This window comes from Choristoneura fumiferana, chromosome 25 (assembly GCF_025370935.1).
Source record: "Choristoneura fumiferana chromosome 25, NRCan_CFum_1, whole genome shotgun sequence".
Classification (NCBI taxonomy): Eukaryota; Metazoa; Arthropoda; class Insecta; order Lepidoptera; family Tortricidae; genus Choristoneura; species Choristoneura fumiferana.
This window is the reverse complement of record NC_133496.1, coordinates 11,890,967-11,913,902: the sequence shown is the minus strand read 5'-3', so window position 1 is coordinate 11,913,902 and position 22,936 is coordinate 11,890,967. Positions and strand designations below refer to the sequence as shown.

At 37.6% G+C, this 22,936-nt stretch overlaps 1 protein-coding gene across 3 annotated transcripts; it reads left to right on the top strand.

Annotated features, from left to right (window-relative positions):
* The first annotated feature begins 1,045 nt into the window (after nt 1-1,045).
* On the top strand, nt 1,046-21,300 carry LOC141442250 (casein kinase I-like). 3 transcript variants are annotated; one of them, XM_074107187.1, is made up of 9 exons: nt 1,046-1,318; nt 6,370-6,476; nt 8,936-9,057; nt 9,510-9,704; nt 11,465-11,564; nt 14,609-14,711; nt 16,013-16,099; nt 17,790-17,966; nt 18,533-19,387. In XM_074107187.1, the coding sequence occupies exons 1-9, from the start codon at nt 1,193-1,195 to the stop codon at nt 18,632-18,634; spliced, it is 1,119 nt and encodes a 372-aa protein (XP_073963288.1). In that variant the 5' UTR covers nt 1,046-1,192; the 3' UTR covers nt 18,635-19,387. The 3 variants fall into 3 exon arrangements, with proteins under 3 accessions (XP_073963288.1, XP_073963287.1, XP_073963286.1); XM_074107186.1 differs by lacking the exon at nt 18,533-19,387 and adding an exon at nt 19,831-21,300 and having other exon boundaries at nt 1,047-1,318; XM_074107185.1 differs by lacking the exons at nt 1,046-1,318; nt 18,533-19,387 and adding exons at nt 3,408-4,251; nt 19,831-21,300.
* The last annotated feature ends 1,636 nt before the right edge of the window (nt 21,301-22,936 follow it).

Genomic DNA, 22,936 nt, shown 5'->3' with positions numbered 1-22,936 from the left:
CGCTTTTTTGCACTCAACTGTGTCTGAGTCCCGCGGGAACCTTGCGCTTAAAAATTAACTTAAATTAATAAAGGCTATAGTGTCTTTCTATCAGTGAAAGAAAATCAGCGACCCGACAAAACGCTTGAGACCCCCACCGCACCGCACCGGTCGCGCGAATCAAGTCGTTAATAATAATAATAATAATAATTTATTTCGGACATACTTAAGTGTTTGTTCCAGTGACACAGGCATGGTGGGCGTTTAATTAAGTACTAAGTAAGGAAATTAATTATTTAATTACAACTAACACTTAGCTAATAAGTTCTTACTAACACGATTATGTATGAGTCATTAAGTTGCTCGAATTTTAATTATATCCATAGAATAGTATTATTTTATAATACCATATTGAAGAGTATTATTATATTATATATAATATTATTAGAGTAGTATATTATGAAATTTATAAACAGTACTTAGGGTATATTATATATTGGTTACAAAGTAGAACCATACAGAAATTATAACATTACGATAAACAGACCATTACCATTACAGTTTACCTAAAACATAAAATATTCAAGTTACACATTTAAAAATTCTTTGTTAACAATAAATATATATTTGGTACATAATTATTATCGTACTGTTTGTGTCACGGTCAACGATTACGAACTTCGAATTGTCAAATTATCGTAGTGGCCCCCCTGATCACTGTAAGTACGATGAAATATTTAATTAAACTTGTTATATAGGTACGTCGTTAACGGAGTACAGTTTTCTACCAAAAATGAATAAACTAGGTCACCGTTGGGCTGGTAACATATTCAACTAGCACGTTCTGAAACTTCTTCAATTTACTTTTCTTATTTTCATTTGTTTCACGATGTTGACAAAGGAGACCTTTATTAGGAAATATGAAGATACTTGAGTATATTTCTTATTTTTAAAGTTAAATTGTATTTGTATTTCGTTTGATTCACATTTTTATAATTTTCGACACAATATTGTGTCCAATCAATATTTTTACGAGCGTACACGTAGTGTGTTCCGAACGTTCCGCGACATCCATTCATCCATGGATTCCGTCACAGTATCGTAAAATGTAGCTCAGAATTCTATCATTGTTTTTATTGTAACATTGCGTAATTTTGTGGAATCGAATTAAAATATTGTACATTTACCGTGAAAAACTTTAAAAACCTTCAAGATGTCGTTCATGGTGTCGATGTCGAGGAAGGAAGTATTGATTACTGGAAAATATAAGGTCGTGAGAAGAATCGGTGGAGGATCGTTCGGTGACATTTATTTGGCGATCAACATCTCAAATGGCGAGGTAAACTAATTAAGTATTTACTTGTTTAAGATTAATCGTGTTAGTTATTACGGGAAGCCTCCACGCGTCAAGAATCGCGTTTACCTTGGCAGTGGGAGGGGGTGGGAAACCTCTCTACTTTGGTGAGGAACGAAAATCAAAACAAAATATGATACTTTGCAGTGTCATATAAAACACGCGTTAATTTACCATGAAACTACTTATTGCGCAGTGTTAAAGGCAGTAGTAATTATCATTAGTTTTCTACCTAAAATCAAATGTTATTCATTTTATTTTACTCAATGCATGCCATAGCAAAGCAAACTTGTAATGTTTTAAACTTTTGTGTGTAATGATCTGTTCAGTAGTCATCATCACTTGCCTCTCAACTGTTACAATAGACCAGGGATCACCAATTAGTTTCTTCAGGGGTCCAGTTTTTAAAATAAAATTACCACCACGGACCATTTCTACTTGAGTTTATTAAATAAGCAAATATAATATACAAAAGTAACTAGGTTTTTTTTACATATTATTATCATCTGTGCCCTGTTCAGAAAAAGTGTATTTTGCATGGCAGTCAAATTTTTCAATAAATTGCCTGAATATCTAAAAACACTACCACCTAACAAATTTAGAAATAGAATATGTAAAATATTGAAAGACAAGTATGACATACAGGAATATTTAAATGACATAGAATTGAACAATGCATGAATTAATTACGTAATTTTTTATTGTATAGAATGTTTTCTTCATTTTATTGTGTAATCCGAATAATGAAATCGTAATGATGTATTAAATAATGTAAACGATAATTAAAAAAAAAAAACAGCATAAATTAGGTAGGTACCTACATGAAAATCTCTTGTTATAATATTTGTATGCCGTGTAAGCGGCAAAAAGTGGTGAACTTTCAAATGTTGGCATAACGCCTGTTAACCATGTAACCTGCTTTTTGAACAAATAAATCTTTGACTTTGACTTTGATCATCAAGATACTGTTTACGGTCCGGATCCAGACCGCGGTTCGCCATTTGGTGACCCCTGCGATAGACAGATTTCTTTACATTGCCTATTCCATATAGCAACCTAAGGTGTTATTGTCTAACACACTTGGAATCACAATTGTTTTCCCCGCTTCTTTTTGTCACATGGTATAAGATGAGGGTAAAAAGAGATAGTGTATGCAATAGCAAATGTCAGCGCATTAGACAATATGGTCTCAGATCACTCCAGTTTGTACTGGCTGGTGCTAACATACCTTACTTTCTACATATTGCTGCTGACCAAGGCTCGGAACCGGTTTATAAAATAGCAGTAAATACCGGTTTATTTCAGTTTAACTCTGAACTTTCATAAGAATGCGAATGTTTTTAAGATCTTAACTATAACCTAAATAAAACGGTTTATTCGACGAGTGACAGCTGGCCGGCTGGCGGCGGGCGGCGACGTTTATCCTGCCACAGAATAAGTAATAGTACAAGTAATCCTGCGCCAGAATACACCGGTTTTTATTGTTCTAAACCGGTTTATCTGACAAGAACTTTACGAAAATGTTCCCTTAAAAACCGGTTTAAAAATAACGGTTTTGCAAACAAAACCAAAATGAAAAGGTTTTGCGCCAAGTACATGATAACGGTTTGGAAATTTAACCAGTATCCGAGCCTTGCTGCTGACACTGACAAATCGGGTATAACAAAAAAGAAAAGAGACCACATGATATTACATACCAAAATAACACTGGTGATAATCGCTGTTCCCAAGGAAACTGCATTTTTCACTCTCTGGCCCATAAACTATCTCTACGCCAAAAATCAGTCGATCCGTCGCTCCGTTTCGACGTGAAAGACTGACAAACATACAAACACACACACTCTTATTTATAATATTAGTAGGTATGGATTGCAACAAATCAGTTAATTAGGTACCTACCTGGGCCACGAACTTTAATTTTGTATCACATTCATAATCATAATTTAATTTCCCCCTGTATCGTAGGACTTTTTTTTCTAATCAGCTGCACCAGTAGGGCTACTACGAAACTCAAAACTCGAAGTTCGTATCGTACCTACCGTCCCTCTCGCTCTCGTATTAAATAGTATGTCAGAGGGACCGCACGACACGAACTTCGAGTTTCGTAGTAGCCCTGCAGTGTCTTTAGCTTAGCACTGACTTTCAGTAGGTATTTCTACTTGATTTAATACTTTATCTTTGTAACTAGATAAAATACTGATAGGTACGTACTGTAAGACTCAAGTGATAAATATTTGTTTTTGCTGTTTATCTTTGCGCCGTTTGCTAAAATTAGAGGAAAACCGTGATTAAGACTCATCATAATCAATAAGGTCATAAAATTCAATTTTCTAAATTTTCTAATGCAAATACTTACTAATGTATTTTTTTTAACCTTTGGTGCTGTACTCTGTATAATATTTTTTCACTACTTACCGTAAAAATCTTGCTTCAGAATAATTAATTTCCAAGTTCCTATAGTTATATTCTATAGTATAGAAAAAAAACCAAGAAATGTTAGTAGTAGATTTATTTTTTTCATATGGCAAGGCCCGCAACCAGGTAGAACTTTTTGTCTTTTGTAGCTGGCATCACTGCCATTGTGACGTCACGTAGGTAGGCTGACGACATTGTCTTTAGACTGCGATTTAAAATGATTTCATGTAGTTACTCCTAGTATATCTACGTCGTAAAGTGTGTTTTCAATAGTTATAAACCCTAAATTTCAAAAGTGTTGTGATAAATCTGCTCGGTGTGATGGATGTTTTATAAAATTTTGTGACTTCGAGTGATGAAGGCAAAAGAAAATGGCTACCTTCGAGCGCATGTTGTTAGCCAGGAAACATGTAATTATATCTAGTAAATACAACGTCGTTCGGAAAATTGGCGGCGGAAGCTTTGGCGACATCTTTTTAGCGATTAATATCAACGATGGAGAGGTAAATAACTATATTTTTAATTATTTTATGATCTTGGTTCTTGAGTATATTTTATGTCAGGTTGTTAGTATTTCGGGGATTTGTTCTTGAAGATGGCGGGTTGGGCGTATTCTTGGCGTATTTACGGGATGTTTTTAAAAGAAACTGACAATTCTAATGTCTTATTAGTCTGCAGCTGTTCTCCTTGGTTGATTTACGTAACTTATTTGGGCTACCAACACCCCGAGCCTGTCCGATCGAAATCGTACACGAAAACTCCTTTGTCATCAATATTGACTGCGCTCGTTATTATGATCTTTACGACAAACGTCGAGTTTCACTCGTATTGTGTGGCTGTTTCATTGTTATTCACCCATCAGACGCGTTTTGAGAGGCCTAGGTTGGTAACAGATTTATACATATATAAAGGCTGTTAGGTTTCATGTTGAGGTTGTGCAATCGAAATTTGCTAGTAAATTGGGTCACAGTCTGCATACAAAATGGCCTTGTTTTCAAGGGATTTCGAATGCTGCATTGCTATATTCAGCATAAAATGTAATCACAGTATTTTTTAATTAAAATACTATCTTTGTATTTAAGTCTGAATTGTTAAGATACTCTTAATATCTATATAATTATGGAATGTCTGGCCAGTCTGACTCAAATATATTTTAACTGGTTAGCTATTCAGAATAATTTATTTACTATTATAATGACTCATAAGATGTGTGGGAAAAGCTAATGCTTCCTGTGTCATTTTACGAGCTTTTATTTTGTCTGTAATCAAATTTTGCAATTTAAATTCAACCAAGTTCCAGTAGTTGCATTGACTTGAAATTTAGTATACTTATGTAAATTGTGTGACAATAAAATAATCTGGTAGTGACATCTTGGTTGTCTGGCCAGGATCGTCTCCACAGGACGGAAATCTACAACAGTTAATGGCATTGACTTGAAATTTGGTATGCAAATGTAGTTTGGGTGACAATACAAATACAGTCAACAAAAAGTACAGTCAGCAAAAAAGTTTTTCATTATAAATATTATAAAGGAAATGTTAGGGACATAACCTCCTAACGCCCAGTCCTTTATAAAGGACTTATTGTAATTTGAACTTCAAACTATCATAAATGACAAAGTTTGATGTTCATATATCAAAAATTTGACTTGGGTGTTAGGAGGATAACTGGTTTCTTTCATGCATCCTGTTATAAATCTTCATGATTTAAGGATCTTTGAATTGAATGTAATAAACTCCATTTTATCAGTATTTTAGTTTTCTCATGAAGAGCAGAACTAAGTGCTAGTCCAAGTAAATAAATTGCACTACTTATAAAAATATATTGTTTCCCATTGTTATTTAAAACGAAAATCTTTGTAAAAAGATTTTCATTGTAAAAATAGCAGTTTACTGAAATAAAAACATATTTTACCATTGTTTGTGTATTTACAAACGCTTATTGTATTAACCCAAAAACATTGTCCTAGATTTAGTTATCAGGTAAATTGTTTTCTATGCAAGACATTGACTGGTTATGCTAAGTACTTGTCCCAATGTGTTATTCATGTAGACATCAAAACCCTACTTACCACCTACCTACCTACCACCTTACTTTAAAATTAATAATTGGTGGTAGGACATTTAGACACCTGGAGTATTTAATTAAGTAGTGGTTTAGTGATAAAAATAGACACTAGACACTCATACCTACATATTGCTGTAAATTGCTGTTTTTCATGTCATAAACACAAAGGTCACAGTGGTTTTTTATCTTGTTCTGTCTAATTTTAGGAATTTTGCACTTTATGTTAAAATTAAAATAAGACTGCATAGGTTGAATACTAGTAGCTTTTTAAATGTGTTAGTAAAATATTTTCTTAATACATAATATTTTTCTGTAATTTATTAGACTTACCCCATACATACAGGCAAACAGAAATCATATACCTATATCTTTATTATATTAGTTAGTACTAGGCTTTTTTAAGTTAGCAAATGAGCAAATATAAGGACAAATTAAAAAGTTGGATATGTGCCATAAGTCTGGCTGATCTAGTCATAATAATATAGTAATTGGTAATCCTATTTATATGTAACCATTTTATATATGTATAACTAATATATTTTGTTTGTTGCAGGAGGTAGCAGTGAAAGTAGAGTCCATAAAAGCACGACATCCCCAACTTCTCTATGAGAGTCGAGTTTATAAGATTCTTCAGGGTGGCATTGGAATACCACATATAAGGTATGTTTTGTTGTAAAAATGGTGTATGTGCAGTCAGCAGTAGCAGTAGAAGTAGAAGAGCAGGTTGTGGTGTTCAATGATCTTAACACTCTTATTACATTGGCAGTAGAGTCCTGTGTAGATCATTTTGAGCTCATCTGCTTCTGCTGCTGACTACATATAACTCTTTATTATACATAAAACATGTAATTAACAGATAACAAGATGAATAAACATACAAAGGCTAACATATCATTTTGGGATCTCCATAAAAGGCCAGAATTGAGGGTTTTTTTTATGAAATTAAATCTAGATTAATATATTGTGTGATTAGTTGTTATTTAAGTTTTTCTCCCAAATTTGCCAATGGCAAATTAGTTAAGTTTAGTTAGTTAAGTTTAATTGTTCCTAACAACAAAAGTGTGCAGAACACTCATTACTAAATTGAAAGACATAGTCTACAACATTATTAATTACTTATTGCAAATAATGATATTATTATATGACGTCTTAATTTGATAACTTTAAGTAATAGTTGCCTTAGTTTATTGTTTCCTTCATAGATAAACATCATTTATTTAACAATAATACTTAAAAATACATTTTCGAAGCATCAGGATTTTATAATTTGTTAATTTAATTATTGCTCACCACAATAATTATATTGCTTAACATAAGAACTGTAAGGAGAATAGGGATTCTTTTACATACATTCTCACCATTCCCAGTTCATATTTATCCCAATTCACATTTAGGCAACCAGATATAGCTTTGTGGTTAGAGAATCTGAATATGAAGCTTGAGGTCTGTCCAGGGTATCCCCAGACAAGGCAGGTATTTGTTTGTATGAAAAATAGGAATCTTTGTTCTAGAGTCTTAGTTGTTTAAAATGTAGTTAAGTTTGGATCTATCTATTTCAATATGTTATTGAATAAACAGTTATTCATTGCCTTACCCATAACAAAAGCTATACGGAACTAGGTCCTAGGTACTAGTAGGTAGTATCCTGTGATATCTATATATATAAAAGAAGAAACTGACTGACTGACTGACTGACTGTATTATAGATCAACGCACAGCCCAAACCGCCAAAGCTCCATACAAATAATTTCCGCCGTCGCTATAGAGTACGGTCACTGTAAATTCATGACAGTGGTATTGTAAAGTACTGGGGAACTGTTGCGATTTATTTTGCACTTGATCCGTTACAACGTAGGAATGAACTTAAAGGGACTGATAGTGTGTTCCAGAGAATCTTAATTCTCTTATCTTTATTCCTTTCTGCTAACTCAAAGGGTGCTATTCAAAGTCAAAGTCAAAGTCAAAATATCTTTATTAAATTTAGGCTATAGGTAACAAGCACTTATGATTGTCAAAAAAAATCTACCACCGGTTAACGAGGTATATTTTTTTAAACAGATTTACAATATTATTAAATGATATCTATATCACAAGTATTTAACACAACTTTATTTTTAACACAGTAGGTTCGCTATTTGAAGGGATCGCTAGTGTGGATCAGAATTATTTTCATATATCCCTGTCCATTATATAATGATTAACTTTATAATAAGCCTTAGATATTAATGTCTTCTTGACTATGAATCTGAATTTAAAAGACACTGCATAGTGCATATTATGTGTCTGATGAATGACCAAAAAAAAAGTTTAGTGCCCTGTTTGACCCCTTGAGACATTTCAATGTTTATACTTATCGTTCATCGAATTAGCGCTAATCCATCTTAGCGGGTTGTAAACGACTTGTGCGACCGGCGGCGCGGCGAGCAAATTACCTAGCCCTGTACTATGAAGTGCAAAATTCGAACTTCGTATCTTGCCGTCCCGCTGACGCTTATACTATTATTTAATAAGAGAGTGAGAGGGACGGTACGATACGAACTTCGATTTTCGTAGTAGCTCCGCGATCTCCTTGCCGCAAAGCGGTTGATTGGTGAAACAAGTGATGTAGAAAATCGATCGCCGCGCCACCGGTATCTCAAAAGTGCTTGGGCCCAAGGTTGTACAGTCTAACAAACTGACCTGATCATGTACTAGGGTGGAACCTTTTAATAATCAATTTCGCTACGATTTCCTTGACAAAAGTATGCGATGTTAACATGACATTAGAGCGCAAAGGTTCCATCGTCGGTCATAATTCAATTTGTTTGACTGTACAGTCGTCATCACCAATATTAGACACAAAGCGTGCATAAATATCTCATTTGACTCTATTTCTAACTCAATCGCTTACAAAGTGAGGGATGAAGGTACTTATAAAGGAATAAAAGCGAAAAAAGAATAGCTGTAGTCACACTACCGTTAATGCTCAGTGCTCCCTCTCTGTCTCTTCTTATAACCAGTAAGAGATAGGAAAAGTTGCAGGAGACAGTAGACTGGCTGTTACATATATTCAGAGCTGTCTGCAAAGCAGTGTGGTGCAGGGAGCGTACTATACCTAACAGTAACTTTCCTTGATGCAGATGGTACGGCTACGAGAAAGATCACAACATCCTCGTGATGGACCTTCTGGGCCCGTCGCTCGAGGACTTGTTCAACTTTTGCAGCCGCCAGTTCACCATCAAGACTGTGCTCATGTTGGCAGGTTGGTACATTTCGGTTTGCAAAATTCTTTATTGGTTCAAAACCATTCCTTAAACTTACCTTCTACAGTACGTTTGTTAACCCTTTTCCAGGCCCAGTGAATTTAGATGTTCTACCACTAAATAAATCATAGTTCTATTTATGTTGTTTACCAGTGAAGGAGTAATTTAAAAACAAATAATATTTTTAACTAATTCATATGATTTTGTACCATATTGTATATTTATTTAGGTTGAATATTTGTGTATGTTTATGTGGTTGCTATATGCACTATGCCTGTAAAAGGGTTAAGAACTTGCATGCGAGTTTCACTACATTGCAATATTGGTTTGATCAACTGAATTCATTGTCCTTCAACAGTCCGCAATGTAACGCAACTCGCATGCAAGTTCTTCCATCGTCTAAGGCTTTATTATTAGTTAATTATATATCTAACACACACATTGCCAACAGATCAAATGCTTGGCCGCGTGGAGTTCATCCACTGCAAGTGTTTCATCCACCGCGACATCAAGCCGGACAATTTCCTGATGGGCATCGGCCGCCACTGCAACAAGCTGTATATGATCGACTTCGGCCTCGCCAAGAAGTTCCGCGACCTGCGCACGCGCAACCACATCTCGTATCGCGAAGACAAGAACCTTACTGGTGAGCCTACATTCACATCGTCATCATCAGCCAGAAGACGTCCACTGCTGAACAAAGGCCTCCCCCTTAGAACACACATTCACTACCTATTTGGATTCACATCACATAGGGCAAACCTTGGCTTATTGGTGATAATTGGTAATTCGGTGATACTTACTGCATTATTTTACATTGAGCTCACAATATTTAGTGAAATGCAAGCAATTAAATCACTACAAACCTGATTGCATGTGTCGAAACTGACAGCTGCCATCGATTTTATAGCTTGCATTTCTTTATAGTGTGATCTGTGTAAGATAGCAGTATCACTGAATTACCAAGTATCACAAATAAGCCAAGGTTTGTCTTATACTTAACTTACAAGGCAACTGCTAATCCAAGAACTATAAAGAACTAGCTGTTGCCTGCGACTCCGTCGGCGTAAAATTCGTATCGCTATCCCATGGGAACTATGCAATATTCCACTTTAAAAACCATTCTATGTCCTTCCCCGGGATTCAAACTATCAGTATACCGAATTTCATCTAATTCGGTTCAGCGATTTAGACGTGATAAGGTAACATAACAAGCAACAGACACAAACTTTAGCATTGTTCATCCGCGACCTTGCGATAGCTAAGTCTGCAACAAATGCGTGTTGATACAGCTCCTCTTCACTGTAAAATAGACACAAAACAAACCTATCACCACCACGCTACACTGACGCGTTTCCCACTCAACTGAAGTTCATACTCGAGAGCTTGCTCAACATAGTCTACATACAATAATTGATTGACAGGATGCCATCGTATTTCAATTAACATCAGACTTTTTTTGATAGAAATACGTAATCACTATATCTGTAAAATACCTACAACCAACTCAGTATGTATTATACATTTATAAATGTGTGTCAGGAAAAAATAAACTTCATTTGCTCAAGTTACTGTGACTCAATGATTCCAAATATACTTTCATTGCTTACCAGCCTAATAATTCTATAGATAGCATGCCTTTGAGAAATACAGGGTTGGTGTGCGTCACCTTTGCCCCGTCCTGGCCTCAATCTAAATAAGCAAAACAAATAAATCACTATGTTGCGTGATGTACAAGCTGTAGTCAGGGCAACGCGGAATATGTAAATGGATCGATTTGAATGGATTATGTTATGATGCGTGACTTCTGTATAGCAACCCCTTTTAATGACTTGGTCTATATTACTGAAAGCAGTGTTGTTATATAGACGAAAAGGTTCACAAAGTCTGTCAAATTCGCCTGTAAATTACGTAGTGTTTTTTTATCTTTTGTTTTATTTTAAACGTTTATGTACGTACACCAGAGGATTGCAAATGCGTTACCAACTTTAGAGTGATTTAACCGGCCGTCTCACTTTTCACGCCGGAAGACACTGCTGCTTGGTAGTCAAGCACTGCTGCTTGGCGACAGCACGATTAATAAGAGAATAGGAGGGACGGTAAGGCTACGTTTCCACCAGAGATGTGCATAGCAGTAGTTCATTAAACTATCCTCGCTGCCTGGAATAGGGTTAAATCGTGTTCTGTAGTGATTTAATTTTAATGTAATGTAATTGAACATCAAATATTTTGAACATGAAACTATCATAAGACTCGCTCATTTTAAATGATAACGTAACGGATAACTCAAGTCTAAAATAATAATAATAAAGAATTAAAATATCTGGCGGAAACGCAGCCTAAGAGTACTTGTAGTTTAGGCACTGGATTATCTGTTCGTCTCGTTATACTATGTGTTGTCCACAGGTACGGCGCGTTACGCTTCCATCAACGCCCATCTCGGCATCGAGCAGTCGCGGCGGGACGACATGGAGTCGCTCGGATACGTACTTATGTATTTCAATAGGTGAGTGTTGCTAGAGCTATAGTGTTATGTATACGGTTGTGGGCGTGGGTGGGTGGTGTCGGTAAACTCGCAAGGTTATGTTGCGTTGTGGCTGCATTTTTGAGCAGGCGACGGTTAGTCTATTGACGGATATTTGACACCACCCAGAACACTAATAAAATATTAACCCAGAAAACCAAATTAATTTTCAATTAACTGTAAAGGAGATTGACCATGGTAGTATAGGAGTTGGACTACATGCTGCCCAGACAGTGACAGACAGTGCATTATGCTCTTTAGGCTGACACGACTAGACTGTATACTAAAGCGCTTTAACATCCATACCAGGGAGTCATGAACTAAATCATTTATTTGTTACGTTCAAAGTATTAAGAGTATAGTCAACATGGCAGTTGCAGCGAAGAAAAACGTTATTCAATAGAGGCTGGTTAAGTTTGCATGTCTAATTTCTATTGCTAAAAACGGAAATATAATTGAAGCTACAGAGGGTTTTGATATTCATACTTTGTAGCATACCCCGACGTCACAAATGGGCGCGGTTATGAATGAGTCGCGAACTTGTCGTGCTTGAACTTGTGCCAAATGTAATGAGTTATGTAAACATGATTGGACTGTTGATTGAATGAGATCTCTCGGCTTGTTTTTACGTAGGAGTCAATTAAAAACATTTTAAGCTTGGAGCTAGCATTTTTTTCTACATGGCCTATATGAGCGAAGTCGCGAAATAAAACCACGTTCTATTTGTCATATCTATCTGTCTATAAACTGCCACCTGTGCTTTGGCGGCGTTTGCCAAACGTTCGTGGACCCGGAATTGTAGACTAAAAGTTTCATTTTAACACGTTACAGGTGCTCAGATTTCACAATTGTCCGACCTAAATAAGTTTTTTGTTTATCTTCGCCGCTTCAAGGCGTAACTTGAGTGAGTCACCATCAAGCATGACTCACTATGAATATCGCTTCTAACTTAACCCGTTTAGGATTACGACTTTATTTGGCTGTAGTTGTTTTTAGAAATGTTAACTGAAATAGGCCAAGTGGCCCAATAAAATCGTAATTAGTCTGTCGGTTAAATTATCAGAAAACATTGGACACTTATCAATAAAATAATGATGAAGATGTAGCTTTTCAGCACGGCGTGACGTCGCCGGCCCCCACTCCCGAATTATTTATTTGATTGGCAAAAGAAAAAATACGTGTCCACTATATTCTGATAATCATAACTGACTGACAAATAGATTTACATATTTTTTACCCAGGATACTTACCCAATTCGTTTATAATTTTTAGGAAAGCCCTGTTAGTTTTGTGGACCGTAAAATAATTTCTCTGAGTATGACCTTTCACAAGAAGTGCAGTTACTGCAGAACCGTTTTAATCGAACGGCCGTAATGGTGGTTGTCACAGGACAAAATTATGTCTACTTAATAAAACAGGTTCACAATAAATATTTAATTTTCCTTTATTTAGCCGATTAATTTACGTTGGCATATGAGTTTATTGTTTTCTGTTTACCAAGTATTTATTGGAACGTAATTCGTTTTTACGCCGTGTGACGTAAAACGACCCACTTTCTGACGTATTTATGTAATGATATACGGAGTCACATTGCGCTTGAGCGCGCGGCTTTTCGTCGCACCGAAACGCCTTGATAAACGATAAAAATAATTGCCGGGCGATATTTGCTGCCAAATCTGTTTAACTAATGTGGTGATGGAGATGGAAGTATCTTTTTTTTCTGCTTAAGTGATTTGATTAATATTATTTTAGATTTGGCGACTGAGATTTAAAAGGACCCCGGACCTAAAGTATGGAAAATGTGTTTGAGATTTTGATGTGTTATAGATTTCAGATTCCTGAACAAAAGTCTCTAAGGGCGCTACCCCTATTTCCGAGTCCCTTTCAGAGTTAAGTTTATTTTTTAGAGACTTTTGTTCAGAACTTTGAAATCTATAGCTATAACATATCAAAATTGATATTTCACTGAAACCATATTTTTCATACTTTAGGTTCGGGGTTCTTTTTTAACGACCAACTACGGTAAATACAAGCAAATATCTCAGCACACCTGTCACCAATTTACTTAGTCCTAAAACCCCCACAACATAAGGTTTGAGGAGAAAAAAAACACCCCATTTTATGTCTATGGGAGGTACCCTAAATTTTATTTTTGTTTTACCATTTTGTCGGCGTAATTGCTACATTATATCCATGCAAAATTAGGTACAGATTTTAACACTACGTCTCTAAGCTAAGCCATGACGAACGAATTCAGACAGACAGACATGACAAAATTATAAATTCCGTTCTACTTGACGAAAATAGTTACGTTTTTGCCATTTTACGGAACCCTGAAAAGAGGGAGGGAGAGAGGGTAAAGGAAAAGATACGTTTAAGATAAGTCTTTAAACAGTAACTAAGCTCATTAAATAGATAGCATCGATGATTAGTAGCGCAATAAAAAACGCCGCTCGCAACAGGCATAGGGCTTTAAATTACGCGATCAAAGATTATGGCCGTTTCGGTCCCTCTTGTAACTGGTCCCTCTTGTAACCGACACTGACATGCCCCGTTTGTGACCAGCCGCGCCGACGTTTCTTGTTTATATTCCAAAGGCTAATAAAATAAGTATTAATGAACCTGAGTTATGATTATCATATGTGTAACAGACAAATTACATTTCTCTTTCATAGGGTATTTGAAACCATTGACAAATAATTTCAAGACGACCTAATAAAATAAAGGTATGAAATAAACCATCATTTTTTATCTGGAAAACCTGACTCATTGTCATTCATGACCGAGAAAGTCGTAAGACAGAAAGAGACGGCACTACTTTCTCAGTGCAGCGCCGTAGCGTCTAATGTTACTGCACTTTTTCGCTTCTAAGGCATATCTATACTTCTAAGGGGCTGTTTCACCACCCATTGATTAATTTTATTTGACAGATAAATTTAATCAATGGATGATGAAACAGAGGGTAAATCTTTGTTTATATCAGTGCTGTTGGTTCGGCATTTGAATGTTTGATGTTTGTTTGTCAGGGGTTCGCTGCCGTGGCAGGGGCTGAAGGCTATCACGAAGAAACAGAAGTACGAGCGAATCAGCGAGAAGAAGATGTCTACGCCGGTTGAGGTGCTCTGCAAGGTGAGTATAATAGAGAACAAAGTAATCCAGCCGTAGGACATCCACTATTTAATTAGGCCTATTGGCTTAGGCCTCCCCATAAGACTTCTAGTTGCTTTGGTTGGATGGAAGTACATATTCAGTAAATACATGTTTTAGGAAATGCATTTAGTAATAGAAGGTCAATGTAACTCGTCAAGTTTGTGAATTGTACGAACTTGACGACTGAAAAAAAAAACATTCTTGTGAAAAAAAAACTATTATTAAAAAGTACCTACCAGATAGTTTATATATATATATATCAATGAACTGAATTGGCAGTCGAAGTTAACGAAAACAAAAAGAAAAAACGCGTTCTAGAACGAGGTGCTCAATAAGAGAACAAGATACGCGCGAAAAACATACCTCTCCTTGCAGTCAGGTAAGAAATAGTCTTCGTTTTTGACTTTCCTAATAAGTTCGCACCAGTTTTCAATAGGCGCTACATACATACAGCTACAGCAACCTCTATTCGTATTTGTATTAATAGGTATGTTCATTCTCTCTACTGACCCATGCGGCTCCGGGTAAATTATGAGATTTTATTTTATTTTGTCGCTTACTATATTAAGCTAAACAGCCACACTACAGACTATTATGTAGTTGATATTTATAAGTATAATAAAAATGATAAACCCGCTTTGATTGTTACCGCGACGTCCGCGTCTGATATAGATAAAAAATCCCCAAACAACAATAATGAAACTAGCTGTGGTCTGCCGCGTGAGACGCAGAACGTTCGTGAAAGTAGATAAAGTTTTATACAAATAAATAACAAAAGATATAACGTACCTGCCAGTAGAGCATAGCTGTTTGGTTTTGAGTCGCTCAAGGTCGTAGCGCCTGTTACGGACCGGCCCATATATTATTAGGAAAACTGTAAATAGATCAATCTCAGATACAAGGATTATAGTTTAATCACCTTGAAAATATAGTATGTCATTCAATATAGTTAATATAATTTGGCATGTTTTGTTTTACGGAATGCGACAAATCAGGTGGTTGAATTACTAAGGACACGCGTGCTCTTTTATAGATACCAAATCGCAACTATTTTAATATTACGATTCCTGTTCTATACGTTTTTCACGATGTGACGGCGGTTGGAGCGCTCTCTGGACCCAAAATCAAGTCGTCCATGCTTGACTGACCAATATTAGTATTAATTAAGATATATTGAAGCAGTGTAAATAGGAAGTCCGACCTATTGTTTCTCCGACGACCTCGCCTATAACCATTCGTTAAAAATAAAACATGTGTGTAAACTCTGCCGCTTGTTTCAGGGATTCCCGGCCGAGTTTGCGATGTATTTAAATTACTGCCGCGGATTGACCTTCGACGAAGCGCCCGACTACATGTATCTCAGACAAGTGAGTATATTGTTGTTGGTTTTTCACAAATACTACAGAGACGTGCAACGAACCTAAAGTAATACCAACGAGAAGAAATAAATTATGTCATGAGACAAAAAGGAAGCGAAATAGTAGGTAATAATGATGTATCAGACAAAAATGAAGTATTTCTCTTCTCATTGGTTTTGCTTTACTCGGTGTCGACGTGGGACCTAAAATTCGCGTGGGCGAGATAAATTTTGCGAGGCCCTCTGATAGATAGCACACCAGACACCACATTAGATGACAGATTTTTAAGTGAGCAAAAAAAGTGAAATTTTCGAGGCGCGAGACTCCTTAGACCGCGCGGCCGTAGGTGGCCCACGTCGCCTACGCCTAGCGTCCGACTCTGAACCTACTTCGGTGCCAAAAGTGGACAAACTAAACTATATACGCCGCGTGATTTATTCCATTTGCCCATCATTTAATCACTTATACTTACCCCGATATCTTGCGTGTCTTTTATTAATGATTTCGTAATGAGAATTTAATTGGTCTAATCGTTCTAGTATTTCTTGTACGCTCTACGCGGACAGAATCTTTCGACGGTGCTTAGATTAGGAAGTATTAGTGTGTATTAGTAACCACTAAATTGACTTGTATCGTCTTGTTCACAATTAACGGCCGGCGACGGTTGGGTTTTGCCTTTCTACTGGTAATTTGAAACCGGTATTCGAGAACAGGGTCGATCGAACGATCAGACAAGTTCATACTTGTTAGTAACAATTCAAACCTATGAGTTTACAGACTTTTTAATTGAAGCTTTTTTGTTGAATTTACTTTTTGCTGACTGTACTTGCATTGTCATCCAAACATATTCGTACCAAATTTGAAATCAATCTGAATAGCTTGATTCGACGGTCTAATTTTATCCACTTCTAGTAATTACTAGTACTAATGTTAAGTTGTGTCTGTATGATTGTTTGAACTAAACAATCATACAGACAAACGAAAGTTAAAAAACATATTATTACCAATAACTTCACGTTGAGTAATGAATGAGTAACTACACTTGACTTAGTGAAGCAAGCACCGCTAGCGACTCATCGTTTGTCACGTGCAGGGGAATCGATAAACGTGATCGCGCGTCCGCATTGTGCGGCAACGGTAAACGTAGCCACAATAATTGACACCTCACCAGAATGCAGCCTAATTGGCACCGGCACTTGCGCAGATTTGTAGCCTGTTTCAACTTAGGATGGCCTTATTTTTAGATGTATTAAAGTATGTTGTTTCGTGATGTGAAAGTATTTAATTAGATGGCGAAGAGATTTCTTATAGTCAATTAGTTTCGTCTGCAAAAAACTTAGGTGCGTGATGCTAAAATCTATAATTGCCGTTTTAAATTATATGTTACTGTAAACAACGTTTTTTTTTGTTAAATAACATGTATGTGTTCTGTTGTCAGATAAACCCGTGCAGTAAGGCTACACTTTTGTTTATATTGTGTAGCCGGTGGTATTTTTGCGATAGTTGTGACGTATTCTTTTGTTCATGCTGCTCGTTTTAAAAGAGGAGCATGTTGATGATGCAAGAGGGTGCTTTAACCGTTAATTTAATACGGTAATGTTTTATTATCACTAATATTAAAAATGCGAGAAGCTGGGTATGCACGCCCCTGCATCGTAGTAATTTTAACAGTCGATATAATTGTGTTTATGTGTTGCAGTTGTTCCGCATCCTGTTCCGCACGATGAACTACCAGTACGACTACACGTTCGACTGGACGATCCTGCGGCAACGCAAGCAGCACATGGAGGCCGGCGCCGCGCCGCCCGACCGCCGCTCGCCCTCCGTGCAGCGCCGCGCCGCGCAGCAGCCGCCGCAGCCGCCGCCCAACAACGAGGTACGACACACAGCCCGCACCACCACACATCGGCCTTTCCGGGGCCGTCTAATTATTAATAGGGGGGTATTACAAATGGGCCGTTCTAACCCGTGCTGCGACGTGTCTACAACCATACAGAGCATCCATTGAATATTTATTTCAACTATGCTAAGTACTTTTTCGGAGCCTCTGCTTCGAGGAGCCCCGGGGCTTTCCGACCCGGCACGTTGAGAATAGCTATTCTTATTCTTTAGGAAGGACAGCCGTCATCGTTATTCTTTGGTCCAGCCCTGGATGTTTGACCAATTAGAATTAGCAAGAGATGAACCAGAAGTAGTCTGATGACTATTTTGCTATAGTAAACACTAGTTCCACAACACTGAATTGAAGAAGCACAGTTTGCATTGAGCAAACTTTCTGTGTCTATTATTTCCAACCTAACGCTGGCCATGTATTTTGAGTTCAGAGTTTCACTTTACCATTCTTCTCTAACGTATCTCCTCACTCCTGTAGGTACCTTCCACCCGATACCTTCCCGGTTCCGCTTCCACATCCGCATATCATTGACTCCCCTTCATTTCTAGGTAAAGTCGATCCACGCGACCAACGACTCTGCTGCCAAGCAAGCGATCAAGGGCCACCAATCGGTCAGTCAGCTGAAGAAGAAACTCGCGCCCGCCTCCTAGGACCCTTCCACTCCTAATGTCCAAATGCATAACATCAGTTGGGCAACAGATTTAGAATAAAAAAAAAATTGAAAGCGTGCTGTCCTGCAAACCCTTGCGAGCTTAACCAATAAATGCGACGATAGAATTTGGGTTACTTGCGCAGCTTTCGCCTATTTATATAATTTTGAACGAGATTTCTCGATTAAATTCTGAAACCTGAATGGCTGAAAGCTTGATTCGTTTTGTCCTGTACTTAGCAAATAAAAAGTTCAACAAATTGATATGTCGCCTCTAGGTTCTACGTAGCTACATTTATAATAGTATTTTGTACGACACTGTGATTGAATGGCTTGCGTGTTTGTACGTGTGTGTGTGTATTTTGTTCTGTAAATTTTTACTTAATAAGGTTTAAGACATTTTACTGGTTATGTATAAATAACCATTGTTAGCTTGCTATAACCACGTGCGGTGGACTCGGACGATGTATCATTTGTTTTAGATTTCGTTTCGCCTGTTAACATAGAATGAAATACAGCTAAAATATATGTGACTTTAGAAAAATTGCATAAATTACAAAATGAGTGTGATTCTACTCTAAAAAATATGGGCTATGTGAATTAAGATGCACTTATACGAGCTTATGTTGCGATGTGAATTTTGTATAAATTAATTAAAAACCTGCAAGTTATCACAGGCTTTGTTTGGAGTAGTTATTTCACGATCCAAGCCGCTATACCCGAAAATATGGCAGGTAATTGAAAAAAAAAACAATGTTCTGTACCACCACTAAATATCAATGAACATTACAGGTATCAATAGAAATACACATCGAAATCATAGTAGGTATCTAAATGTTGTGTCGTAATTAGTTACATTTTTCGAGTAGATAATAATTATGTATGTAGGTTAAATTTAGTTAAGTTGATCGATAGAAGAGTGAAGTTTAAAAATAGTACAACCTAATTGATGACCTCCTTTTTTGAAGTCGGTTAAAAATTGGCCATTGGTAGTTTAAAAAAAGAAGCATTCCATTGTTTGACAGACAATTAACCATACAATAGAATGGTATGTTTCCAGAGAGCACATTTTGTATCCTTTTGTTAACTATTTAAACATGGTCCAACTTTTTGAACTTCACCCAAATCTAATGTAGAAGTTCGTTCGACGTGCAAGTTATATGTACTGCCACGCTCACGTTCTGTTTTCTTTTCCAGTGAAAGAGATTACGACGTTCGACAGCCACGGGCGGTCCGGCGAAAAAGAGAACGCGATAGCATTCGAGTGCGTGTGTGACTGTGTGTGTGTGTGCGTGATCGTCGCAGGCACGTCTAGCGTCAACGTCGGGCGTCTAATCGAGCGGCAGCAGTCGCGGACGAATGGCCACTTGCGGGGGCCTTTTATTTAACACTGTCTGCGCCAGCACATCGACCGCAGAAGTCGTTTTATTCTACGATATAATAAACGTATTAAACTTCGGTGACTAAGTTCGACACGTGTACACTAGCGGTCAAGCCGATATCTGACACAGATAGCAGCAGAAAACCAGTTAAATGTGAGGTTTGGTTGGTTTGCTGGGGTTGACCGCCAGAGGGTATGTTGTAATATACTTTTGATATGTTTCGTTCGGTTCGTACTAAACTAGGATCCATGAATCATTGGAATGCATTTTTCGAAAGAGTAAAACTATGTAAGATGTAAAGTAACGTGTGACGCCGGGCAGGCGTCGGGTAGGTCATTATCGCTCTCAATATTTAGTTAGTTTCGATGTTAGTTTTTTTTCTAATTAGCTAGAGTTAACATTCAATTTATTGTGTAATTATTATTGACTGTCGAAGTATTTCAGCGATTCAATGTACATACACGGTGGCTGAGATACTTGCGGGAGCGGATCCACACGATCTAACGATATTGGCTAAAGATGTTCATTAAAAAATTAATGATTACTTATTATAAATAGGATTCTGTATTGAAATAAAAAAAATGTAAAAGATTCGAAAAAAATATAGTTAGTGTTAGTAACTGATTGGGATTGCGGGGGGCGCGGCGCGGGTCGCGACTACCCTCTACACTGTACATATTGGCGCGCGCCGCACCACGCCTCGCGCACAGAAATTGGTACATTGCGTATCGTATATTTTAAAAACGGCAACAAAAATATTGTAAATATAAGACAGTGTTCATTTTAACTGTTATTTTTTTAAGAACACGCTAATATTTTCATTTGAGACGACGGCTCGTGACACGACGCGACAAGGCCTGCGCCGGAGATGATATTTTTATATGAACCAACCCGATAGCACTCGACCGCATACATGCTTCCATAGTAACTCATAGTTGGTGTCACGAGGCGTCTAGTAACTATAAGTAATACAGTAAGAGGATGTATGTAATATAAGAGATCTTGAGTGGTTATGAGTGGAGCTCGCGTGGGGAGGGCGCGCCCGCCACTTGGATTCATTGACAATGGAATTTGCGACCTTTGCGCTTAGCTTATTGCCTTTGTGATAAAACGGATCTCAATATTCCTTTTTTTTTATATTAACTTGCGATTGTGTTTTCGGACCGTAGATCGTTAAATTGTTCGGCCCGGCGCCCTCCGTCCCCACGCGAGTGAGTTACTCAGTGTACTGCACTTTTAACTATAAATTAATGAATAAAAAAATAAACGAGTAATTTCATTTGTATATTTTGCTTTTGTTTTCTTTGTTTACCTTATTTTACCTGCGTTACCTAAGCTTTGGTTTCCTAGGATCAGCTGTGCCGTCATATCATATAGCGGTGCGGCCGTAATAAAGCGGTGAATGACGAGAACGTCTATGTAAACAAAATGGCGCGGTTTCGTAGATATCGGTGTCAACTGCATAGACAACGTTCTAGTGACGTCACGTCACCGATATTTGATGGCACCACTGATCCTAGGAAGCCAAAGCTTTAACCCCTTTTTTCAGGTATAATTTATCGACCACATGAATCTAAACAGAGATTCGGCCTTGCCCCCTTAAAGGTTATGGCTCATTAGAGCCACCTGGCACCCGACTAGCACCGCCTCGACTTTCGGCGTCCACTCGTTGTCGACAGGCGGTCCACGCGCGGACGGCGCGTTGACACCGAGTGGACCTCGCACGGTCCACGAATTTCCGAGTAGGGGGGATGAAGGGGGGTGGAGAGCGCCGCTTCGCAAGTGTGCGGGCAGCGAGTGGTCCACACGCCGTCCGCGTGTGGCAACCTGGCGAGTGAGGCGATCCGGTGACGCTACGGAGTTGATGTAGTGAGCGTATGCCCATACAAATCCATATGAAGAATACTAACTGCTCGAGGCGAGGCGGTGCTGGTCGGGTGCCGGGTGGCTGTAATGAGCTGTAACCTTTATAGTACAAAATCGATTGAATTTGTTAATATGAAGCTTTTAACCCTTTACCAGGCGGAGGGATATATTCCTCCCACATCTTATATCGGTTACCGTAGTCAGGTTTTAACTCCAAACCTCGTAAAATCTCCTTTTAAAGACTTTCCCTGAAGAATAAGATGTGGGAGGAATATATCCCTTCGCCTGATCAAGAATATAATAAGACAAAATCGAGTATGACAGTTAATTACTTAGACAGGCGTTGGGATAACCGTAACCCACATTTTTATTTCTGGTTTAAAGGAACATACTTTCGTAAATACATTTTTTACAAGGCGTTAAATACGGTTGTGACAGTATATAAAGTACGTATGAAGACACGCTAGTTCTAAGGGGCCTGGTAAAGGGTTAAACTAATTTTTATCTAAATTGGCGCAGTCTGAAACGTGATTAAATTATTAAAACTTTCGAAATACAAGCATAGCATGGCTAATACGGGTATTTTTTCGTTCTGATTCCAATCCTTGGTGGCTAAATTTCAGTATCCAGGAGTTAACAAAGTACATCTTTTTTTGACATGGAATTAGATCTTTGAAACCACCTTTGATCAATATACACCTTATTCTTACAAGCCCAAACGTCTAGCTGACGTCGTTCCGTCTTGGAGTTCCAATACCTGGCTCGACTGTTCCATCATCATACCCTGGATACCAGTGAGTCCAAATAACCCTAAGACTGTTCTAACAAGCCCAAACATGGTTAAGTTACAATGTTCTGTCTTGAAGATCAGATTAGCTCGATGGTACCATATCGTCGCTTCGGAGGTAAAGATACTAAAGCGACACTTTGGGCCAAATTGAGTTATATATACCACCGGAATCAGCGAATTTTTCTGCATCGATCTATCTGGGTTTCAAGACGATCAGAGGACTTTTTTGGCGCTTTAGTCCCTGAAAAATCAGTGAAATTTGGCA